General features: G+C 39.1%; 2 protein-coding genes across 2 annotated transcripts in view; one reads left to right on the plus strand and one right to left on the minus strand.

The window, feature by feature from the left end:
• Window positions 1–10,785, plus strand: part of KMO (kynurenine 3-monooxygenase) — a 46,604-nt gene extending 35,819 nt beyond the window's left edge. The window contains 6 exon segments of the mRNA XM_044267018.1: window positions 1,781–1,838; window positions 4,329–4,411; window positions 8,915–9,016; window positions 9,103–9,162; window positions 10,448–10,579; window positions 10,582–10,785. Coding sequence (XP_044122953.1) covers window positions 1,781–1,838; window positions 4,329–4,411; window positions 8,915–9,016; window positions 9,103–9,162; window positions 10,448–10,579; window positions 10,582–10,644 — 498 coding nt within the window. The 3' untranslated portion in view covers window positions 10,645–10,785.
• Window positions 10,786–12,960: 2,175 nt separating this feature from the next.
• Window positions 12,961–20,096, minus strand: part of OPN3 (opsin 3) — a 39,323-nt gene continuing 32,187 nt past the window's right edge. The window contains exons 3-4 of the mRNA XM_044267021.1: window positions 16,844–17,095; window positions 12,961–13,403 (exon numbers count right to left, since the gene is read on the minus strand). Of these exons, the coding sequence (XP_044122956.1) occupies window positions 13,140–13,403; window positions 16,844–17,095 (516 nt within the window). The 3' untranslated portion in view covers window positions 12,961–13,139. The remainder of the gene's footprint in view (window positions 13,404–16,843; window positions 17,096–20,096) is intronic.

Consider the following 20,096-nt stretch of genomic DNA (forward strand, 5'->3'; position numbering starts at 1 on the left):
AATACATTGATAGCTTGAAATTTGGGAACTTGACTGTCAGCGATTCAAGGCTTAATTTAAAAAAAATTTTTTTTAGAGGGGCGCCTGGGTGGCTCAGTGGGTTAAGCCGCTGCCTTCGGCTCAGGTCATGGTCTCAGGGTCCTGGGATCGAGTCCCGCATCAGGCTCTCTGCTCAGCAGGGAGCCTGCTTCCTCCTCTCTCTCTCTCTGCCTGCCTCTCTGCCTCCTTGTGATCTCTCTCTGTCAAATAAATAAATGAAATCTTTAAAAAAATTTTTTTAAATTTTTTTAGAGATTATACATAAATATATAAATGTTAGGCTCAAAAAAGAAAAAGAGCCCAAACTGTTGTTCTCTCTTTTTTTTTTTTTTAAGTATTATTTATTTGACAGAGACAGACACAGCAAGAGAGGGAACACAAGCAGGGGGAGTGGGAGAGGGAGAAGCAGGCTTCCTGCAGGGCTTGATCCCATATACCCAGACGCTTAATGACTAAGCCACCCAGGGGCCCCTCTACTTTTTCTTTCTGAAGGAAAAGAAAACACAATTGACAGAGTTGAATAAGACTATGAAATGGATTTGATGTTGAATACTACTGCTTTCCATGGAATTTTTGTTGTTCTGGCTAGAAAAAATATTTCTGAGAAGAGGGAGTGCTCAGATATGCAAAATTAATTTCAAGGAATCCAAGATTAGTTATCTAGACCAACAATTATTTTGTGTGTTTCTGATAACTGATAGCTTTATAATCACAGCTCTCCATTGTTTTGGTGATGGGGATCTATCCCGAGTGTCAATAGGCTGTAAATCTAAACACTTATATTTTCCACAAAGCAGTGGTAAACACTTTGCTTTATGAAAACCCAAGGACACACCAACTTTAAGATAGTGGATAAGGGCCCCAGCCCTGGCAGTATAAGGCCCAGTTCAAATCCTGGCTCCCGTATTTATTAGAATATGTTCTTGCTCAACTGACTTAAACTTACCTTTACTTCCTTGTCTCTAAAATGGGTTTTCAGTTGTGCCTCTAGCATATAGGTTCTTGGGGAAATAAATTAATTAATTAAGTAAAGAGTTGAAAAGTGTTATTATCAGCCTGTATGATATTTTGCATTTCTAACGTCCTCTAACTGATAGTCTGTATAGATGCCAAGTATGTTTATTTGTTTCAGAGGTAATCCTATAATTGATGTGAAAAATGTTTTTTAACTTTACATTTTTTAAATATTGTCTCTAAAGCCATAGTTTGAATTCCTAGAAAGCAGGAAACAGCTTTTTATTTTCTTCTGCCCTATTGCATTGTGTGGAGAACATTATTAGGGTTAATTTTGTGGACTTGGTGACATTGGAAATTTGCTTTAATCTTTGGCTTAAAGGAACTGAATTAATACAAGAGTTCTATCCTACCATTAATTGCTCTAAATGTGAAGCTTAAAGACCAGAACAGTTTAAATGACTCAAATACTCATGGTAGAGCAGTATCATTTCTGTTGTTTCTTAAAGAAGCCATGGAATCCATTAAAGTTGCAAGAATAATATAAAATTTTGATCAAACTCCAAATCATTATGATCAACAGGCATTAGGCAAAGAAAAGCCATCAAGAATGCCACTGATGGTCTTTATAATCATAATTTAATGCCAAATGTGACTAAGCAGCTGTTGTGTGTGGGTTGAAGGCAAACATCCTATGACTTACACTCACCAGCGGAAAGTCTGTTCAAAATTACTCAGAAGCTTTCATGATATCCAGTTTATTTTTCCCCATTCTTTCTTATTTCAGGGCTTTGAAGACTGCTTGGTATTTGATGAGTTAATGGACAAATTCAATAATGACTTTAGTAAGTAAAGTCCATCAGATGGACATGGACTAACATGATTAATTGTGGACCCGATTCTGACCCCTGATGAGTGCAAACCCATGATGCGTATTCCCTGTCCTGGACTGTAAATTTTTCTATTAGCAGCCTACGCCACTGGTACCTGTGTCAGACAAAGAGCACCCAGAGAGGGAATGTAGTTTCTTTTAAGGTTTGTACCTGGAGGTGTGTGTAGCGATCCCCACAAAGAAAGAAATTCCCAGAACCAACATTTGCCCAAAATGTGCTCCTTGCTCTCCCTTTCCACCTGGGGAAACTGCTCCTGTGTCCCCTACAGCAAGTCCCGGAAACTCCTGTTAGAGCTCCGTTGTTTTCTTGCTTGCTGCCTTATCAGTGTTGCAGCTGCTAGTTCCATTGGCCTGTGGTTGAAACTGATTCCACCTACCACCCAATATACTGATTTGACAGATACTGGAGTTTAAGATTTTTTTTAAAAGATATTTATTTATTTATTTGACAGACAGAGATCACAAGTAGGCAGAGAGGCAGGCAGAGGGCGGGGGAAGCAGGCTCCCTGCTGAACAGAGAGCCCGACCCTGAGCTCCATTCCAGGACCCTGAGATCATGACCTGAGCCGAAGGCAGAGGCTTTAACCCACTGAGCCACCCAGGCACCCCTGGAGTTTAAGATTTTTATATGTCATGCTGAAATTAAGTGAAATGAAATGGATAACACTTCAGCTGTAAAAGAAGTGGCTGACAGTAGCCCGAGACCCAGGTAACTTACTGCTTCTCCGCATCCATGGTCTCAAAGGCCACCTCTGAATTTAGACCCTGTTCAGGTGAGGGATGGATCTAGAAAACTGGCTGAAGTAAGTCTACACCCAGATTCCCGCTTACTAGCTGGAAAACCTTGAGCAAGTCGTTTCAGCTTTTTGAAGTCTTGGATTTTCTTTTTTTCTTTTCCACCTGTAAAGTGGGGACAATAATACTAAATTCAGAGAGATGTGAAAATTAAGTAAAATCATTTGTGTAAAGCTTTTCTATTGATTAGTTTCAGAGGTAGAATTTAGTGCTTCATCAGTTGCATATAATACCCAGAGCTCATTATGTCACGTCCCCTCCTTAATGTCCAACACCCAGTTACCTCACCCCCCCACCTCCCCTCCAGCAACAATCACTTTGTTTCCTATAGTTTAGAGTGTCTTAGGGTTTGTCTCCCTTTCTGATTTCATCTTATTTTATTTTTCCCTTCCTTCCTCTATGATCCTCTATTTTGTTTTGTAATTTCCTCACATAAGTGAAATCATATGATGATTGTCTTTCTCTGATTGACTTATTTCTCTTAGCATAATACTTTCTAGTGTCCATTGATAGACAAATGGATAAAGAAGATGTGATATATATATATATATATATATATGTATATATATATAAACAAACAAACACACACACACATATACACACACACTGATAGACAAATGGATAAAGAAGATGTGGCATATATGTATACACACACACACACACACACACACACAGAGTGGAATACCATGCAGCCATCAAAAATGAAATCTTACCATTTGCAATGACATGGATGGAACTAGAAGGCATTATGTTAAGTGAAATAAGTCAGTCAGAGAAAGACAATTATCATATGATCTCTCTGATGCGATGAATTTGAGAGGCAGGGCAGGGGGTTGTGGGGGGAAAGGGAGGGAAAATGAAACAAGATGGGACTGCAGAGGGAGACAAACCATAAGAGGCGCTTAACCTCAGGAAACAAACTGAGGATTGCTGGAGGGGAGGAGGAGGGATGGCGTGTCTGGGTGATGAACACTGGGGAGGGTATGTGCTATGGAGAGTGCCGTGAATTGTGTAAGACTGAAGATTCACAGACCTGTACCCCTGAAGCAAATAATACATTATATGTTAATTAAAATAAGTAAATTTAATTTAATATTTTTTAAAAAGTCTGGCATGAAGTAAATTCATAGTAATTGTGTGTGGTGGTGTTTTAGGAAGTCCTTGGACACTGGTATCTTGATCAGAAGAGACTAGAGGGTCCAGAGTAAAGTTCTTTTGGTTTTCTAACTTCCTTTTCCAGTCATCTTGCACAGATGCTCCAGATGTGGAGACATTTTGTTTCCTCCCACCTCAGCCCTGGTGGGATGGATCTGCATGTGATAGGGATGATTGGGGGGCGGGGGTAGAGGGTTCATATGTCAGAACATCCTGTCAGCGCTGGTCTTGGTTACTACAGAACAAAGATAAAACAATACTGATTTTGACAATGAGACTCAACTTGCATTAATGAACACTTCATATGTGTTGGGCATCTTGCTCTATTTTTTAATCCATTTTCTCATTTGGTCTTCATGGAAAACATGGGGCATAGGTACTATTCTTGTCCCTGTTTTACAACTTGTCCCACCATTTAATTTGATTGGTGTAGAGGCCAGCACATTTTCATAGACTGTATTGGAAATGACATATTATTCAACTTGGCTCCTAGGTGTGTGTCTTCCTGAATATTCAAGATTGAGAATTCCAGATGACCACGCGATCTCAGACCTGTCCATGTACAATTACATAGAGGTGAGTGAGGGGGTTAGGCTCCCTTCCGTGAGATTATTCCTAATAGCCTAACAGATAGTTCTTTTCTTTTTAAACAACATTGTTTAAACTTTAATTCCAGTGTAATTAACATACAGTGTTACATTAGTTTCAGTATAGAAAGCAGTGGTTCAATAGTTCTATGCACTGCTCAGTGCTTATCATGGTAGATACACTCTTTAATCCCCATCACCCCTATCATCCCCTCACTGACTTCCCCTCTGGTGACTACCTGTTTGTTCTCTATAGTCAAGAGTCTGGTTTTTTGTTTGTCACCTTTTTTTTCTTTTTTGGTTCATTGCTTAAATTCCACATATGAGTGAAATCATATGACATTTGTCTTTCTCTGACTGACTTACGTTATTTATCATAATACACTCTAGGTCCATCCATGTTGTTGCAAATGACAAGATTTCATTCTTTTGTTATGGCTGAGTAATATTCCATTATAAATATACATATAAATCACCTTTTTTTATCCTTGACTCTATCAATGGACACTTGGGCTATTTCCATAGGTTGGTTATTTTAAATAATTCTTCAATAAACACAGGAGAGCCTATGTTTTACAAAATTAGTGTTTTCTTATTCTTGGGTAAATACCCAGTAGTGGAATTACTGATTCATATGGTAACTCGATTTTTAATTTTTTGACAAACCTCCAGTCTTCCATAGTGGCTGCACCATACCGACAGTGCATGATGGTTCTCTTCTATCCATGTCCTCATCAGCACTTGTTTCTTGTGTTTTTAATTTTTGCCATTCTGACCGGTGTGAGGTGGTATCTCATTATGGTTTTGATTTGTACTTCTCTGATGATGAGTGATGCTGAGCATCTCTTTGTATGTCTGTTGGCCATCTGGATGTCTTCTTTGGAGAAGTGTCTGTTCATGTCTTCTGCGCATTTTAATTGGATTATTTGGGGGTTTTGGTGTTGAGATGTATATGTTGTTTCTATTTTGGATACTAACCGTTGATCAAATATGTCAATTGCAAATATCTTCTATTTTGTAGGTTTTGTTGTGTTTTAGTTCTCTTATTTCCTTTGCAGGAGTTTTTATTTTGGTGTAGCCCTAATAGTTTATTTTTGCTTTTTTTCCCTTGCCTCAGGAGACACATCTAGAAAAATGTTGCTAAGGCTGGTATTAGAGAAATTACTCCCTGTGCCCTCTTCTAGGATTTTTATGGTTTCAGGTCTCACATTTAGGTCTTTAATCTGTTTTGAGTTAATTTTTGTATATGGTGTAGTAAAGTAGTCCAGTTTCATTCTTTTGCGTGTGGCTGTCCAGTGTTCCCCATAACATTTGTTGAAGAGACTGTCTTTTTCCCATTGCTTATTTTTGACGCCTTTGTCAAAGGTTAATTGGCTTATTTCTGAGCTCTCTCTTCTCTTCTGTAGCCCTTATGTGTCTGTTTTCTTGTCAGTATCATACTGTTTTGGTTACTATAGCTTCAAAGTTTATCTTGAGATCTGAGATGGTGATACCTCCAGTTTTAATCTTCTTTATCAAGATTGCTTTGTCGGGACGCCTGGGTGGCTCAGTTGGTTAAGCAGCTGCCTTCGGCCCAGGTCATGATCCCAGCGTCCTGGGATCGAGTCCCATATCGGGCTCCTTGCTCCACAGGGAGCCTGCTTCTCCCTCTGACTCTGCCTTTCACTCTGTCTGCCTGTGCTCGCTCTCGTTCGCACTCTCTCTCTCTGACAAATAAATAAATAAATAAAATCTTAAAAAAAAAAAAAGATTGCTTTGTCTATTTGGGGTCTTTTCTGGTATCATACAAATTTTAAGATTATTTGTTCCAGTTCTGCAGAAAAGCCTGTTGGTATTTTGATAGGAATCGCACTAAATGTGTAGATTGCTTGTGGTAGTATGTACATTTTAATAATATTTTTTCTTCCAATTCATGAGCATGGAATGTCTTTCTATTTGTTTGTTATCTTCAATTTCTTCCATTAATACTTTACAGTTTTCAGAGTATAGGTCTTTCACCTCCTTGGTTAGGTTTATTCCTGGCTATTTTATTATTTTTGGTGCAATTGTAAATGGGATTGTTTTACTCACTTGCTCTTTTGCTACTTCATTATTGGTGTATAGAAATGCAATGGATGTCTGTTTATTAATTTTGTGTCCTGCAACCTTACTGAAGTCATTTATCAGTTCCAGTAGTTTTTTGGTGGAGTCTTTAGGGTTTTCTGTACATAGTATAATGCCATCTGCAAATAGTGAAAGTTTTACTTCTTCCTTTCCAATATGGATGCCTTTTATTTCTTTTTCTTCTCTGATTGCTGTAGCTGGATTTCCAGGGCTATATTCAATAAAGTGGTGAGAGTGGACATCTTTGATTTATCCTTTATCTTACGGAGAAAGCTCTCAGATTTTCACCAGACTATGATGTTGGCTATGGGTTTTTCATATAGGGTCCTTATTATGTTGAGGTATAGACCCTCTGAACCTACTTTGTTGAGGGTTTTTATGATGAATGAATGTTGTTCTTTGTCAAATGCCTTTTTTTAATTTATTATTTGACAGAGAGAGAGAGAGATCACAAGTAGGCAGAGAGGCAGGCAGAAAGAGAGGGGAAAGCAGACTCCCTGCTGAGCAAAGAGCCCGATGCGGGGCTCAATCCCAGGACCCTGAGGTCATGATCAGAGCCAAAGGCAGAGGCTTAACCCACTGAGCCACCCAGGCGTTCCTCAAATGCCTTTTCTGCATCTATTGAAATTAGCATATGATTTTTGTCTTTTCTCTTAGTGATGTGATGTGTCACTTTGATTGATTGGTGAATATTGAACCACCCTTGCATTCCAGGGATAAATCCCACATGCTCTGAGATCAGTAAATAAATCTTTTCGCATATCCTAGGCATTTTTTCAAACTGTTGCTTCTATACTATGTTGTGTATGAGTGATTCTCTTTGTTGTGCTGTCTCTTTAAGGGTGGGGACTCAGTTTCCTCTCACCCTCCAGCTCTCCCCCAGCAGAGTCGTCTGATTTTTGAAGATCCAGGTGTTAAGCTCCGCTGCTGGTAAGAACTATCCAAGTTAGGCCCCTCTGGTTTTCAAAGCCAAATGTTACGGGGATTTGTCTTCCCAGTTTGGGTGTCCTACACCTAGGGTGCCTGGTGTGGGGCCTCCTGCCCTCCCCTCTCCATGCCAGCAGTGTCCTGACCTCCTATGGATAGTCCTGTGGGTCAGTGTGGCTCCTGACTGTGTCTCTGTCCTTCCTACCCTCTTTAATTGTGGCCTCTTCCCAATATTTAGCTGTGGAGAGTCTGTTCTGGCACCTTCGGGTCATTTTTCTGGATTTTTTTACACTGTGTGGTGGTTGTTATGTAGGTGTATCCATGGGATGAGGTGAACCTAGGGTGGTCCTCCTCTGCAACCTTCCCCAGAAGTCACAAATGTTCTTTTTCTTTGCTCCAGCCCCATCACATACATGCTGAATAAGAATAGGTACAAACACACACACACACACACAGAGCATTCCTTGCATAAGGGTGGATTATGACTGTAGACGTGACAATGACCCACACACATCATGTCCCTCTACATTTTAGGGACATTTAGGAGGTAACAAAGATGACTCAATGTCTGATTTCAATCTCCGATAATTCATAAACACAAACCTTAGACATTTGGTAGAGCTAGTAATATTTTATTTTAAGGAAAATATAATTTTGATATATTAACATATTTTGAAGATTTGAGAAACATCAAATGATCTTAACACTGTTAATATTATACTCTGCAAATTTGGAGCAGGTTTATAATATCCTTTGGGGCCTTATGCACTGGAAAAAAATATGTATATACCAAAGAAATTCATGGTTAGGGGATTAATACTCAAAAGAAAAACACAATTACATTTGAGCCAGTCACACAAAAAACTCACAATAAATAGTTATGGTCACAGTTTTTAAATGAGATCAAATGAGAAAATTTACAAGTTTAAGGAAAAGAGTGTAGTTGTTTTCCATCTTTCCCGAAGACAGAAAATAGAAGTAAAGTGGATTTCCGTTTGAGCAGAATTGTTTCATATGTACTGAAAATCTTCACTGATGTAACTTGCCAGTGTCTTTAAAAACAAGACAGCTAAAAACAATATTTTTTCTCAATATGGAGTAAGTCAGGACAGATATAGCTTCAATGATCCCTTCCTGCCATGAAGAAGATTTCAAACCAGCTAGTAAACAATGGCAATTAGTTACATCTTTGGTCCCACAGACGATCCCCAGATCTGGCTGAACAAACCTTTCACTGAAATAGAGTTCCCATAATGCCCCCTGAGCAAAGTGGTGTTCTATAATAGGCAACCTTTTCAAGGTAACGTCTTATACTTTTACTAAAAAGGATTGGTAATGACTGTGAAGGGAATACAAAGTTGACTACTCTGTGTCCTGCTTTGCAGTGAGTGGGACTGTGCTGTAGTAAAGAAATAAATGCCATTCACTTGAGGTATTCTGTAAGAATCTTACGTTATTGCAGATGCGAGCTCACGTCAACTCAAGGTGGTTCATCTTCTACAAGAAGGTGGAGAGACTTCTTCAGGCTCTTATGCCATCTACCTTCATTCCTCTCTATACCATGGTAAGGTCTGGGTTTAAGACATCTCATTTTATTCTTCTGTTTAGCCATTAAAGAATCACAAGAATACTTTTTAAACTTCCTTATAGGTCACCTTTTCCAGAATAAGATACCATGAGGCAAAGCTGCGTTGGCATTGGCAGAAAAAGGTGAGAATAAGTTGAAGTTCATAGTGTGATGCTTATGATTCTTCAGGCAAATTCAGAAATGATGTGACAGACATGTTTGCTTCCAAATTAAAACTGTCCTGGGTACACAGGAGGTAAAGCGCCTAATGAACAAAATTACAAAACGGGAGAAAGAGCGAGCGGGAGGGAGAGAGAGGGAGTGCTCCGCAGGGAGGAAGTGCAAAAGAGAACTGAGGCTAGTATTTCTTTTTTCTTTTTTTTTTTTTTAAGATTTTGTTTATTTAGAGAGAGAGTGTGTATGAACACAGGTGGGTTAAAGAGTGGAGGGAAAGGGCTACCAGCAGACTCCGTGCTGAGTTTGGAGCCTGACGCAGGACTTGATCCCACAACCCCGAGACCATGACCTGAGCCAAAATCAAGAGTCAGACACTTAACCAACTGAACTACCAAGGATACCCCTGATGCAGTATTTCTAAACTTTTAAATTTATTTTAGCAATGTAATTTTTTTTACTTGTATTTAGCAACTGACTTTTGCTTCATGCAATATTCTTATGGGTTTAACCTATGAAATTGGACAGAGTTGAAACTCTTATAACACATAATCTAATTCTACTTTAATGCCCTAACACGTTCATTTGGGGCAGCTCACCCAGAGATGCCAGTACACAGACATTCAGATTCCTAGATTTCCTCTGGAATCTAACAACTTTATTCATTCAGCAAATCACTGCATTTAATGTCTAGAGACGGAGCTGGGCAGGAGATGAATAAGCAGCAGCCCCACTCCTCCTGCAGCTCAGAGGCGGGAGGGGCAGGCTGACCGTGGCTGGTGGAGCATGGGAGCTGCTGGGGGGCCCTGGAGGCAGCCCTGGTGTGTGAGAACCGCCTGAGGGGCAAGCAGGACATCAAGCATTTTGAATATTATGTCAAGGGAAGCAAGGAGGCCAAGGGAGGCTAACAGACTCTTCTAAGATTGCATTTATAACTCTTTTTCTAAATTTTGTGTGTGTGTGTGTGTGTGTGTGTGTGTTTATGGCTATACAAAGGCAGACTGCTAAGAATTCCTTACACAGAACACGTGGATCCAGCTATCTCTGGGAAAGGAGAGAGACAGAGAAGGGAAGCTCCAAATTCCTGACCTTACCAGCCATCCTAGGCCTTGACCTCGTGGTCATGCAATTAAATTGCCATTTTAGGTTAAAGAACAAAGAAGATGTTGTATACTCCTTGGTTGTTCAAGAATGAAGTCTTTTGAGATCTTTATCTCTGGACAAATAAAACGAGACTTCTTGCTGTTTTTACAGGTGATAAACAAAGGACTCTTTTTCTTTGGAACATTGATAGCCATGGGTAGTACCTACCTATTTCTGTGCTCCATGTCCCTGAGACCCCTGCACTACTTCAGAAGACCATGGGAGTGGCTCACTTCCTTCCAGAAAACAGGACATGTTTCCTTGCAAACTCCATGGAGTCACTAGAAAAAAATTCCCAATGTCATTAGCCGGTGACGTAAATATGCTGACGCGGCAACTGGACTTCCTCGTAACTGAAACTAAGGATCAAAGCCATGTTTCCATCATCATATTTAATTCACTAGGGAAAGATATATGTCCACTTACAATTAAAATCAGTATAAAATTTCTCTGTGTGTTCGTTGTGGTTATTGGGAGTGGGACCACCCCTAAACTACCAGTTTAAGTTGCAAAATACAGCTTTCCCATAATGCTACACATAGGTGTGGTCATTCTAAATATGAAAGTGCAGTGACTAAGATCTCTTTCACTTCTCAAAAAGTAAAGCACCAGGGACCTCAAGGAAGATGCTGATCACCTCTTCCCTTTCAAGGACATCGTTAAAGTCACGAAAGGATGGACTCGTAAAACCCAAGACTAAAAACCACGATTTGCCTAACATGTAAATTACACTTTGGGTCACCGGGATGGAACTAATCCAACGTAGAGCTCAGCTTCACTTACCAAAACTGGAAGTAAAAATGAGGAATTTGGGACACTCTAGAACGTTACAAAATGAACTAATTTTACTTCACCATCTTCGAAGGCCATCATTACCTTTTGAAGATTAAAAAAAAGAGGGGGTTATTGATGCCATACTAAGTGAAGAACAAGAAGTTTTATTTATAAATTAAACAGATATATAGACGACAGAGTGAAAAGGAAACAAGGGAGACAGTTTTCATAGAAATGATTCCACTTGAGATTCTCAAGAAGCAGTTTACTAACCAGCGATAAACTTGATTTTGAAAAGTTCTTTTAGGGAAAATATTCTCTTTGGTTCTTCCTTCTTCAGTAGACCAGCTGAAACACTCAAGTCTTTCAGACATGATTAATTGTGAAGATGCTACATCAGCAGGACAGTCAACTAAGAAATAAAAATTAGGCAACAAAATAAAATGGTTCAGTTTCTTTTTTATATAGTTGAAGAAATCCTTGAGTTCTAACGAGCTGTGTTTTGTCCAAACAAGGACTCATGGGAAAATGGCAACTTCATGAACACTGACCGTTGATTACCCAGGAGACTGGTTAAAGAGCAAAAAAGACTAAATAATACATTTTATGAATACAGTTTTACACTTACTTTCATCCCCCTTCAAATGTAGATTTGTTTCTTTCTTTCTTTCTTTTTTTTTTTTTTTGCTTGGAACTTCTTTTCTAAACCCAAAACACTTGGCAAAATTGTGGCAAATTGTTGAGAGGATAAGGTTGCCAAGTCATGTTTGAAATGAAACAGATCTGCCATCGACACATCCTTCCCATGGACATCCTCTGCTCATGTATGAGTCCCCAGCCTCCATGATTATTTTGAAATTCATGACCTTTCCTTTGCTGGGTTGCTTTTCAGTATTCCTTCTGGAGCGCGCTTCGCAGGACAGTCATCTTGAAGCTCATCTTTATCATACGGCACATACAGTAAGTCTTTCGTTTCAGAGGAAGCCAGGGTGCTGATTTTCTTTTTCACCCTGGAATAGGCTCTCTGATAAATCTGATCGTTCAAACATAGGATAAGACAGTGATGAGGATCCAACACCACCGAAAAGTTGCAGTTTCCAACATGTATGATACAAAGTTATTTTTTTACAGTTATTTCTGAGCTGTGAATACAGCTAAGTATTTTTGAGAAAAAATGTATTGTGTGCCTTGGAAAATAGTGTCATTTAAAAAAATATATTTGAAATGAAAATTTCCAACATGTTAGAAGTTAATGGTGCCAGATGCCCATCTTGTGCCATGAAGGGTTTTTCGTTACAGAAAGCACCCATTGAAGTAAAGCAACTGTCTTGCTCAGTTGCTTCCAGAGGCTAGAAAGCATACGGGCAATTCAGATTTCCTGCTGACTCACCGAAGTTCTGTTGATGTTGTGGGAGTCCAAGGCAGGATGCCCCAAAATATGCCACAATTTTGAATTTAACTTACTTAATAAACACCAGATGCAAAGAACACAGCCTGACCTTCCTTTGTCCTCCTGAAAGCAGGAAATCTCTTGTGTGAAAGGAACCTCCCTAAACCAGCGGATAGAGAGACATCTGTATCATCAGAGACAGAGAACTGAGGGCTGAAAAAACCTGTGTGAACAAACCCTGTTACTTTTACTAAATTACTACCAAGCCCAGATCCTGTTTAGAATTCTTTACGGACTGAAGCTCCCAAACGTGAGTTTTCCTGTCCTGTCAATTCCTTACAGATTTATGTCTCTTTGACTAAAATGTGAAAAAGCTACATGCCCTGCTCATTTCTTTGGGTCTCAGTTTTATTATTGGACCTCCATGCACACAGAATTAAACTTTTGGGGTTTTCTCCTGTTTATCTGTTTCATGTCAATTTATTTCCTTCACCAGGTAGAAGAAAATTTTAGGGCAGAGGAAAGTTTTTCCTCCCCCAAAATATTACATAGAGTGGGGATTACGAAATAGTCCTCATAATGGAAGTCAATATGTGGTTTCCAGTATAAGGCCTCATCTTTCATTACCATCATTCCTTCCTATAAAGGACGAACTTGGATCACATCAACCTTTGACACACTGGTCTTGTCACTCTCATCAACTGCCAGTGATTCGTCACTGGTGATGATAAAAATGATGGAAGAAGAATTAAAAGTCACTTTCTTCTTTGGCCTGTCCCCATCTTTCTGTGACATCACAATGGGTCTGATCTGCATTTCACTCCCATTGGCTGGTAGGTCCTTAGCAGGCCTCTGGCATCTCAGAAGTCGGACACAGAGCAGTTGCAAAAGGGATCTTCGGAACTAGGCAGAGAGAAAATGAAGTTGAACATAAAGTAAAAATTTGGTCCTTAATCTGGGTTAACCCTAACCCTAAGCCTAAATTCAAATTAGTTGAATTTAATTTCGGTTGTTCTTTTTTGTTAGCTGGGTGGGTGTGGGGTTAGGTGGCGATGCTCATATGTACCTAAATAACCCTGGAGTTTAAGGGTTTTTTTATTATTATGTAATTCTCATCAACAAAATCATAAAGGACTATTACAATACTTTATAATCTCCATGGATTCAAGTTGCATGCACCGTCTTTGAGGACAACTAAATCTGTTTAAGAAACTTGAAATTGGAGGGGAAGACGAACCATGAGAGACTGTGGACCCTGAAAAACAATCTGAGGGTCTTGGAGGGGCAGGGGGTGGAAGGTTGGGTGAGCCTGGTGGTGGGGATTAAGGAGGGCACGGATTGCATGGAGCACTGGGTGTGGTGCATAAACAATGAATTCTGGAACCCTGAAAATAAATTTTAAAAATAAAAACTTAAAAAATATTTTAAAAAATTCAAATTAATTCATTCCACAAATATTCAGTGAGCAACTACAAGGTAAAAGCCACTGGGCTACAATTTGGGAATACTGCGGGCAGCAAAGGCTGACAAGGCCCTTCCCACAGAGTTTACAGTCAGTTGTCCTCACTAATTTCCTTTGATCAGGTAAGGAATTTTTTTCTATCAAGATTACAAACCATCTGGAGAAAAAATACTACAGCAGAGAGTGCTAGGGCGCACCAATACCCATGATCCTCCTCTTGTCCTGGGTACAACCCTGAACCCCATTTCTCAACTACCTTTCAGGGACTCCTCCTGCTCTTCCCCTCCTATAAGACCTTAGAGGTCGAGCATGAAGATTATAACATCACAACATGGAGGAACTTTGATTCCTATAGAACTGTATGGGACAGATCCCTTGCTCTCCAGCAAATAGAGTGGACTCTGGACCAGGATTTAATGAGCAAAACCTTAGGGCCCCTGGGTGACTCAGTCAGTTGAACTCCTGACTCTTAGTTTTGGCTCAGGCTATGATTTCGGGGTCTTGAGATCAAGCTCCATAGGGGGCTCTGCCCTCAGCAGGGAGTCTGCTTGAGATTCTCTCCCTCTGCCCCTCTCCCCACTTATGCTCCCACATGTGTTCTCTTTCTCTTTCTAAAATAAATAAATTTTTAAAAAAAGAAATGAAAAAATTTTTCTTGCTGATTCACTGAAATGGTGGAGTTATTTGTTGCAGTAGTCTATCGTGACCAATAAAACATATAAATAAAAAGTTACTTAATTTAACTTTTATCCCCTTCGTTCAGAGCAAAATTGAAGTTTAATAAATGCGCTTTCCCAGACCAGGAAATATCAGTGGAAAATAGAAGAGCTAGCTACATTGATTTCTGTCTTCTTTAAACCTCACTTGTATACAAGTTAGTATTTAATCTATACTCACCTTTAAAGATATTTGCTTGAGACTATTCATCAAACTAGTGTTTGCTATACCAGCTTAAGTGCTAAAGATACATTATTATAAGGGTTAAAGTATGTCAAAATATGTTTTCCTACATAAATGGTAAGCTCCTTGAGGATAAAGACCATTGTTTTATTTATTTGTTAGTTTACTGTGTCTTTCAGACTTTCCATCTTAAGTGTGCTCCTGAGAACCAGAAACATGGGGACCACATGCAAGGTTACAAAGAAGAATCTTGGCCACCCAGGCATACCAAATCTGAGTATGTACTTTTTTTTTTTTTCATTTTTTTTTCCAATTTATTTATTTTCAGAAAAACAGTATTCATTATTTTTTCACCACACCCAGTGCTCCATGCAAGCTGTGCCCTCTATAATACCCACCACCTGGTACCCCAACCTCCCACCCCCCTGCCACTGAGTATGTACTTTTAAAAAAATTTTTTTTATGGTCTCTCCTGGTGTAGTGTATGCACACTAAAATTTTAAAAGAACTGACATAGGGGCCACTGGCCCAGAAAAAGAACACAAAAAATAATGTCAGGTCATATATTTTAAATGTAATTATTTGCCTGTTGAAGTGGTAGTTCTTAAAATATGAAGCCCTTACACATCTTCAGAAAATTATAAACTATCTTGTTAGAAAAATGTACATGTGCATATTCTTAAAAAGTTTTATGACTAATTTCAGAGGTTCTCATGGCTCTCCTGAAGCCAATTCAAGTAATTCTTAGATTTTAGGGACTCTGAGTTAAAATTCTCTGGATTCAAGTAAATAGATAAATGAAGGCATCATGAAAGAGAAAGAAAGACTATCAATGAATAGAGACTGAAACCATATGAAAGTACGAAGAGGGAGATTTAGCCATGAACATTATAAGGTTAATAGAAAAAATGTTTTCTCATTCCAAACTTGAGTATTAGTAGCCACAGTAGCTATTATTATAATAATTATTATTGCCTGTTATTAGTGTGATCTGCTACTTTAAAGTTCCAGTGGAGAGGGTCCTGGGTGACACAGTCTATGGAGCATCTGACTCTTGGTTTTGGTCAGGTCAGGATCTCAGGGTTGTGAGGTCGAGCCTTGAGTTGGGCTCGAGGCTCAGGGCAGAGTCGGCTTGATGATGCCACCTCCCTCTCCCTCTGCCTTTCTGTCTCTCCCTTTCCTTCAGGGCCTCCCCCTCGTGTTATCTCTCTCTCTCAAATAAATAAATAAATATTTTAAAAATAAAAATAAAAAATGTCAGTGCAGGAATTGGCCATTATAACTTGGCAGTTCTCTGGTCTTTAAGCTTTGTGACTTAGAGGCTTAGCCTCATGCTTCTTCGCAATCCTAGTGAGGCCCTCATAGTCCTGGCTGACAGTCGTCAAGCCGAAACCTGTCTACCACACACACATTCGATCTAGAGGAGTTTCTGGAAACAAATTAGTTTGAGCTACACACTGGTCGTGGCATGTGAATAATGATACCTGAAATCCTAAGTGGTGAGATGGACTTTGATATTCTAGCAAACCAGACTGGAATCCAGGCACCAACAATTCCTGGAGCAGGCCAGTCATATAACTTTTTTGAACTTGTGTTATAATTCATAAATCAAGTAAAAAATAATACTAGTGCCTATCTCATGGTGTTTTGAAAGATAATGGGTATAATCTCCATAGTACAGTAAGAATTTTAAGTAAATTATTAACTTTGTGGCCATTATTATTACGAGACAAAAAATGTTTCCTGATGAATTAAATATTAATTTTAATGGAATTTTACTTAACAAGATTTTTGGTAGATCTTAGAATTGTTACTATTTTCTTTGGGGAATATCTTGCATTTATTCCTGAACACTTTTTCCTATAAAATTCTTGACTTTGGTTTTATCATTGAAGGTGTCTGAATAATCTCTATAAAAGTATTACATTTTCCAACAACCACATCTACATGGTGAAAACAACGTGTATATTACCACACTTACCTTTCTGATCATGATGATGTAAATAATCGGATTATATACAGTGCTGGACTTAGCAAAGAGAGAGGAGACAAGAGACACTGTTGGAGTGACCAGGTGTCCATAACCATTCACCACCATGAAACAGATCACGATATAAGGCATCCAAAAGATAAGGAAGATAAATATCATTAAAAAGCACATTTTGGCCACTTTCTTTTCATATCTTAAAATCTTAATCACTTGAATTGTCTGAAGATCTTCAACACAACGAAGCTGCAGAAAGGAGAAAGAAAGAGCTGGAAGTCAAAGAATCCTTTTCTCATGTTGCTTTGATAATAGATATACAGACAAAATTCCGGGGCCCACCCTTGTGGAAAGACAACTCAAAAGGACTTTCAGGGTCAACTTCTGATCCAAGAGCCTCCAGCTGTGTCCAGCCCTTAATCTCTCCATGTCTCAGTCCATGCATCTTTGAGCCACATAGCCTTTTTGATCCCTTTTTTTAATGTTTTTTATGTTTTTAGTGTTTTCCAATTTATTTAAAGAAGAAAAAAATGGGGGTGCCTGGGTGGCTCAGATGTTGAGCGTGGGACTCTTAGTTTTGGCTCAGGTCATGATTTCACAATCCGGCCCTGCTGTGCTCCATGCCCAGTGTGTAGTCTGCTTGGGATTCTCGCTTTCCCTCTGCCCCTCCCCACGCACAACCACGCATGTTTTCTCTCTAAAATAAATAAATAAAATCTTTTTAAAAAAAAAAAGAAGAAGAAGAAAATGAATTATTTTGCTTAGATTCTCCAGTCACTGAAAGACAGCCTGACAGAGTCCTGACAAGTTGGAAACTCTTTCTCCATGATCCTGGAAGCTCTAATCCAGACATAACCCTCAACTTCTCAAACCAGGCAGCAAACATGTGACATCGGTTCTGTATGGTTAAGCTGGTCTTGGTTAAAGCTAAATTCCCAAATGAATTCTTGCTGCAAACTATGGTGGCTTCCATTCCCAGCTAACTACTGCAAAGTGGGATTGGATGGGGACCTCGCTTGTGGTTGGTTTCATCTGGGCTCAGGTGCAGAGAACACTTGTAGCCACATCCCTGTAAACTCAGCATACCTGCTTTTTTTTTTTTTTTTTTAAGATTTTATTTATTTATTTGACAGAGAGAAATCACAAGTAGACGGAGAGGCAGGCAGAGAAAGAGAGAAAGGGAAGCAGGCTCCCCGCCAAGCAGAGAGCCCAATGTGGGACTCGATCCCAAGACCCCGAGACCATGACCTGAGCTGAAGGCAGAGGCTTAACCCACTGAGCCACCCAGGCGTCCAGCATACCTGCTTTTAATTCATCCCTATTAAAGCACTGAAGAAAATGGTCTAAAGTCTGAAAGTTGTTTGGGTTTCTCAGATCAAAGTTCTTTCGAGGTTCCTTCTATTGTTATTATAAATTTGTTAGTAAATACAAAAGTATGTTCTACACCAAAAGTATGTTCTTTTTTTTTTTTTTTAAGATTTTATTTATTTATTTGACAGAGCGAGATCACAAGCAGACAGAGAGGCAGGCAGAGAGAGAGGAGGAAGCAGGCTCCCTGCTGAGCAAAGAGCCCGATGCGGGCCTCGATCCCAGGACCCTGAGATCATGACCTGAGCCGAAGGCAGCGGCTTAACCCACTGAGCCACCCAGGCACCCCCAAAAGTATGTTCTTAAATAAAATGGTTTTTCTGACTATCCTAAAAAGTTAAGTTTGCTACAAAAATACAAATGCCTATGTATTTAAAATAAGGTATCTTGCATACTGTTTATACTTAGTGCACAATTTTAGACTGGGAAATTTATTGCATTTCAGCAAAATCTAAGCATTCCTTTTTATTTCCAGGATTATCATAAAAATTAAGGAAAAAAATTTCCAAATAAATCAGAACATGTGCTTATAGTGTTTAAAAGTATATTTGAATTGATACAGCTAAATTATTGATATCATCTAAAATTATATTGAAGAAACTCTGTTCTTAAAAAAAAAAAGAAACTGTTCTTAGTAGAATCACCTATTCATACTGACAGAGAGTAGGCAGAAAATATGGATAATTAAAATGATTGTGTTTTTATAGAGTAGAAGAAGGTGTAGGAGTGGGCATGGTTGTAAAGTTGGATACTATTATCTATTCTATCTATTATCTATATATCTATTCTTTTTTTTTTCAAAAGGTTTTATTTATCCATTTGACAGAGAGAGGGATAACAAGTAGGCAGAGAGGCAGGCAGAGAGAGAGGAGGAAGCAGGCTCCCCGCTGAGCAGAGAGCCCGATGCGGGGCTCGATCCCAGGACCCTGAGATCATGACCTGAGCCCAAGGCAGAGGCTTAACCTACTGAGCCACCCAGGTGCCCCTTATCTATTCTATTTTAAAAAGAAACTATTTTATTTAATGTGATAGGATATTACTCTATTTTCAGAACAACATTTTTTGGGTGGGTGGGAATTTTTCCCTAGAGTTTTTTTTCTCTTTTTTAAAAGATTTTATTTATTTATTTGACAGAGATCACAAGTAGGCAGAGCAGGAGGCAGAGAGAGGAGGAAGCAGGCTCCCCACTGAGCAGAAAGCCCAATGTGGGGCTCCATCCCAGGACCCTGGGATCACGAGCAGAGGCTTTTAACCCACTGAGCCACCCAGGTGCCCCTCCCCAGAGTTTCTTAAGAAGGTTGTGGAGTTCTAATAAAAGGTCTCGATTTGGAATTAGGTCTGGATCCATATCCCAGATTCACCACTTTTGCTCCTGGCAATCAATTACTTCCTCTAAGAGTCAAGATTAAAAGAGATTCAAATGAATAACTTGTTGGACTTAACAAAAGTTGGGTCCCAGTTCCACACACATGACTTTGTGGGATTATGTCCAAGATTAAATATTTATTTACACTGGAGTTATATTTGAAACTAACACATTTATATGCATTTGTACTTTTATGATACTATGGAATATTTGGAATCATGATTTTTGGCTCCTCAGTGGCAATTAATGAGTATATATAGATTTGATATACTCAATATATAGTATATTTAATATATGATATGTTGCATTGTATTGATAATATAAAATATACTCAGTATAACCACAGCTCAATCATCTGTCTCCAATTCCCCACCATCCAGAGTCCCCTACAGACTCCCCTACCCCTACCCTTTCTGGGCAACTCAATTCCCATCTTCTCAACATGTATCAAAGCAGCACTCATTTATCATCTTGAAATTACATGTATGCTGGAGAAGTTATTTTAAGGAAACACTG

This window comes from Neovison vison, chromosome 10, assembly GCF_020171115.1.
Source record: "Neovison vison isolate M4711 chromosome 10, ASM_NN_V1, whole genome shotgun sequence".
In the NCBI taxonomy this organism is placed as follows: domain Eukaryota; kingdom Metazoa; phylum Chordata; class Mammalia; order Carnivora; family Mustelidae; genus Neogale; species Neogale vison.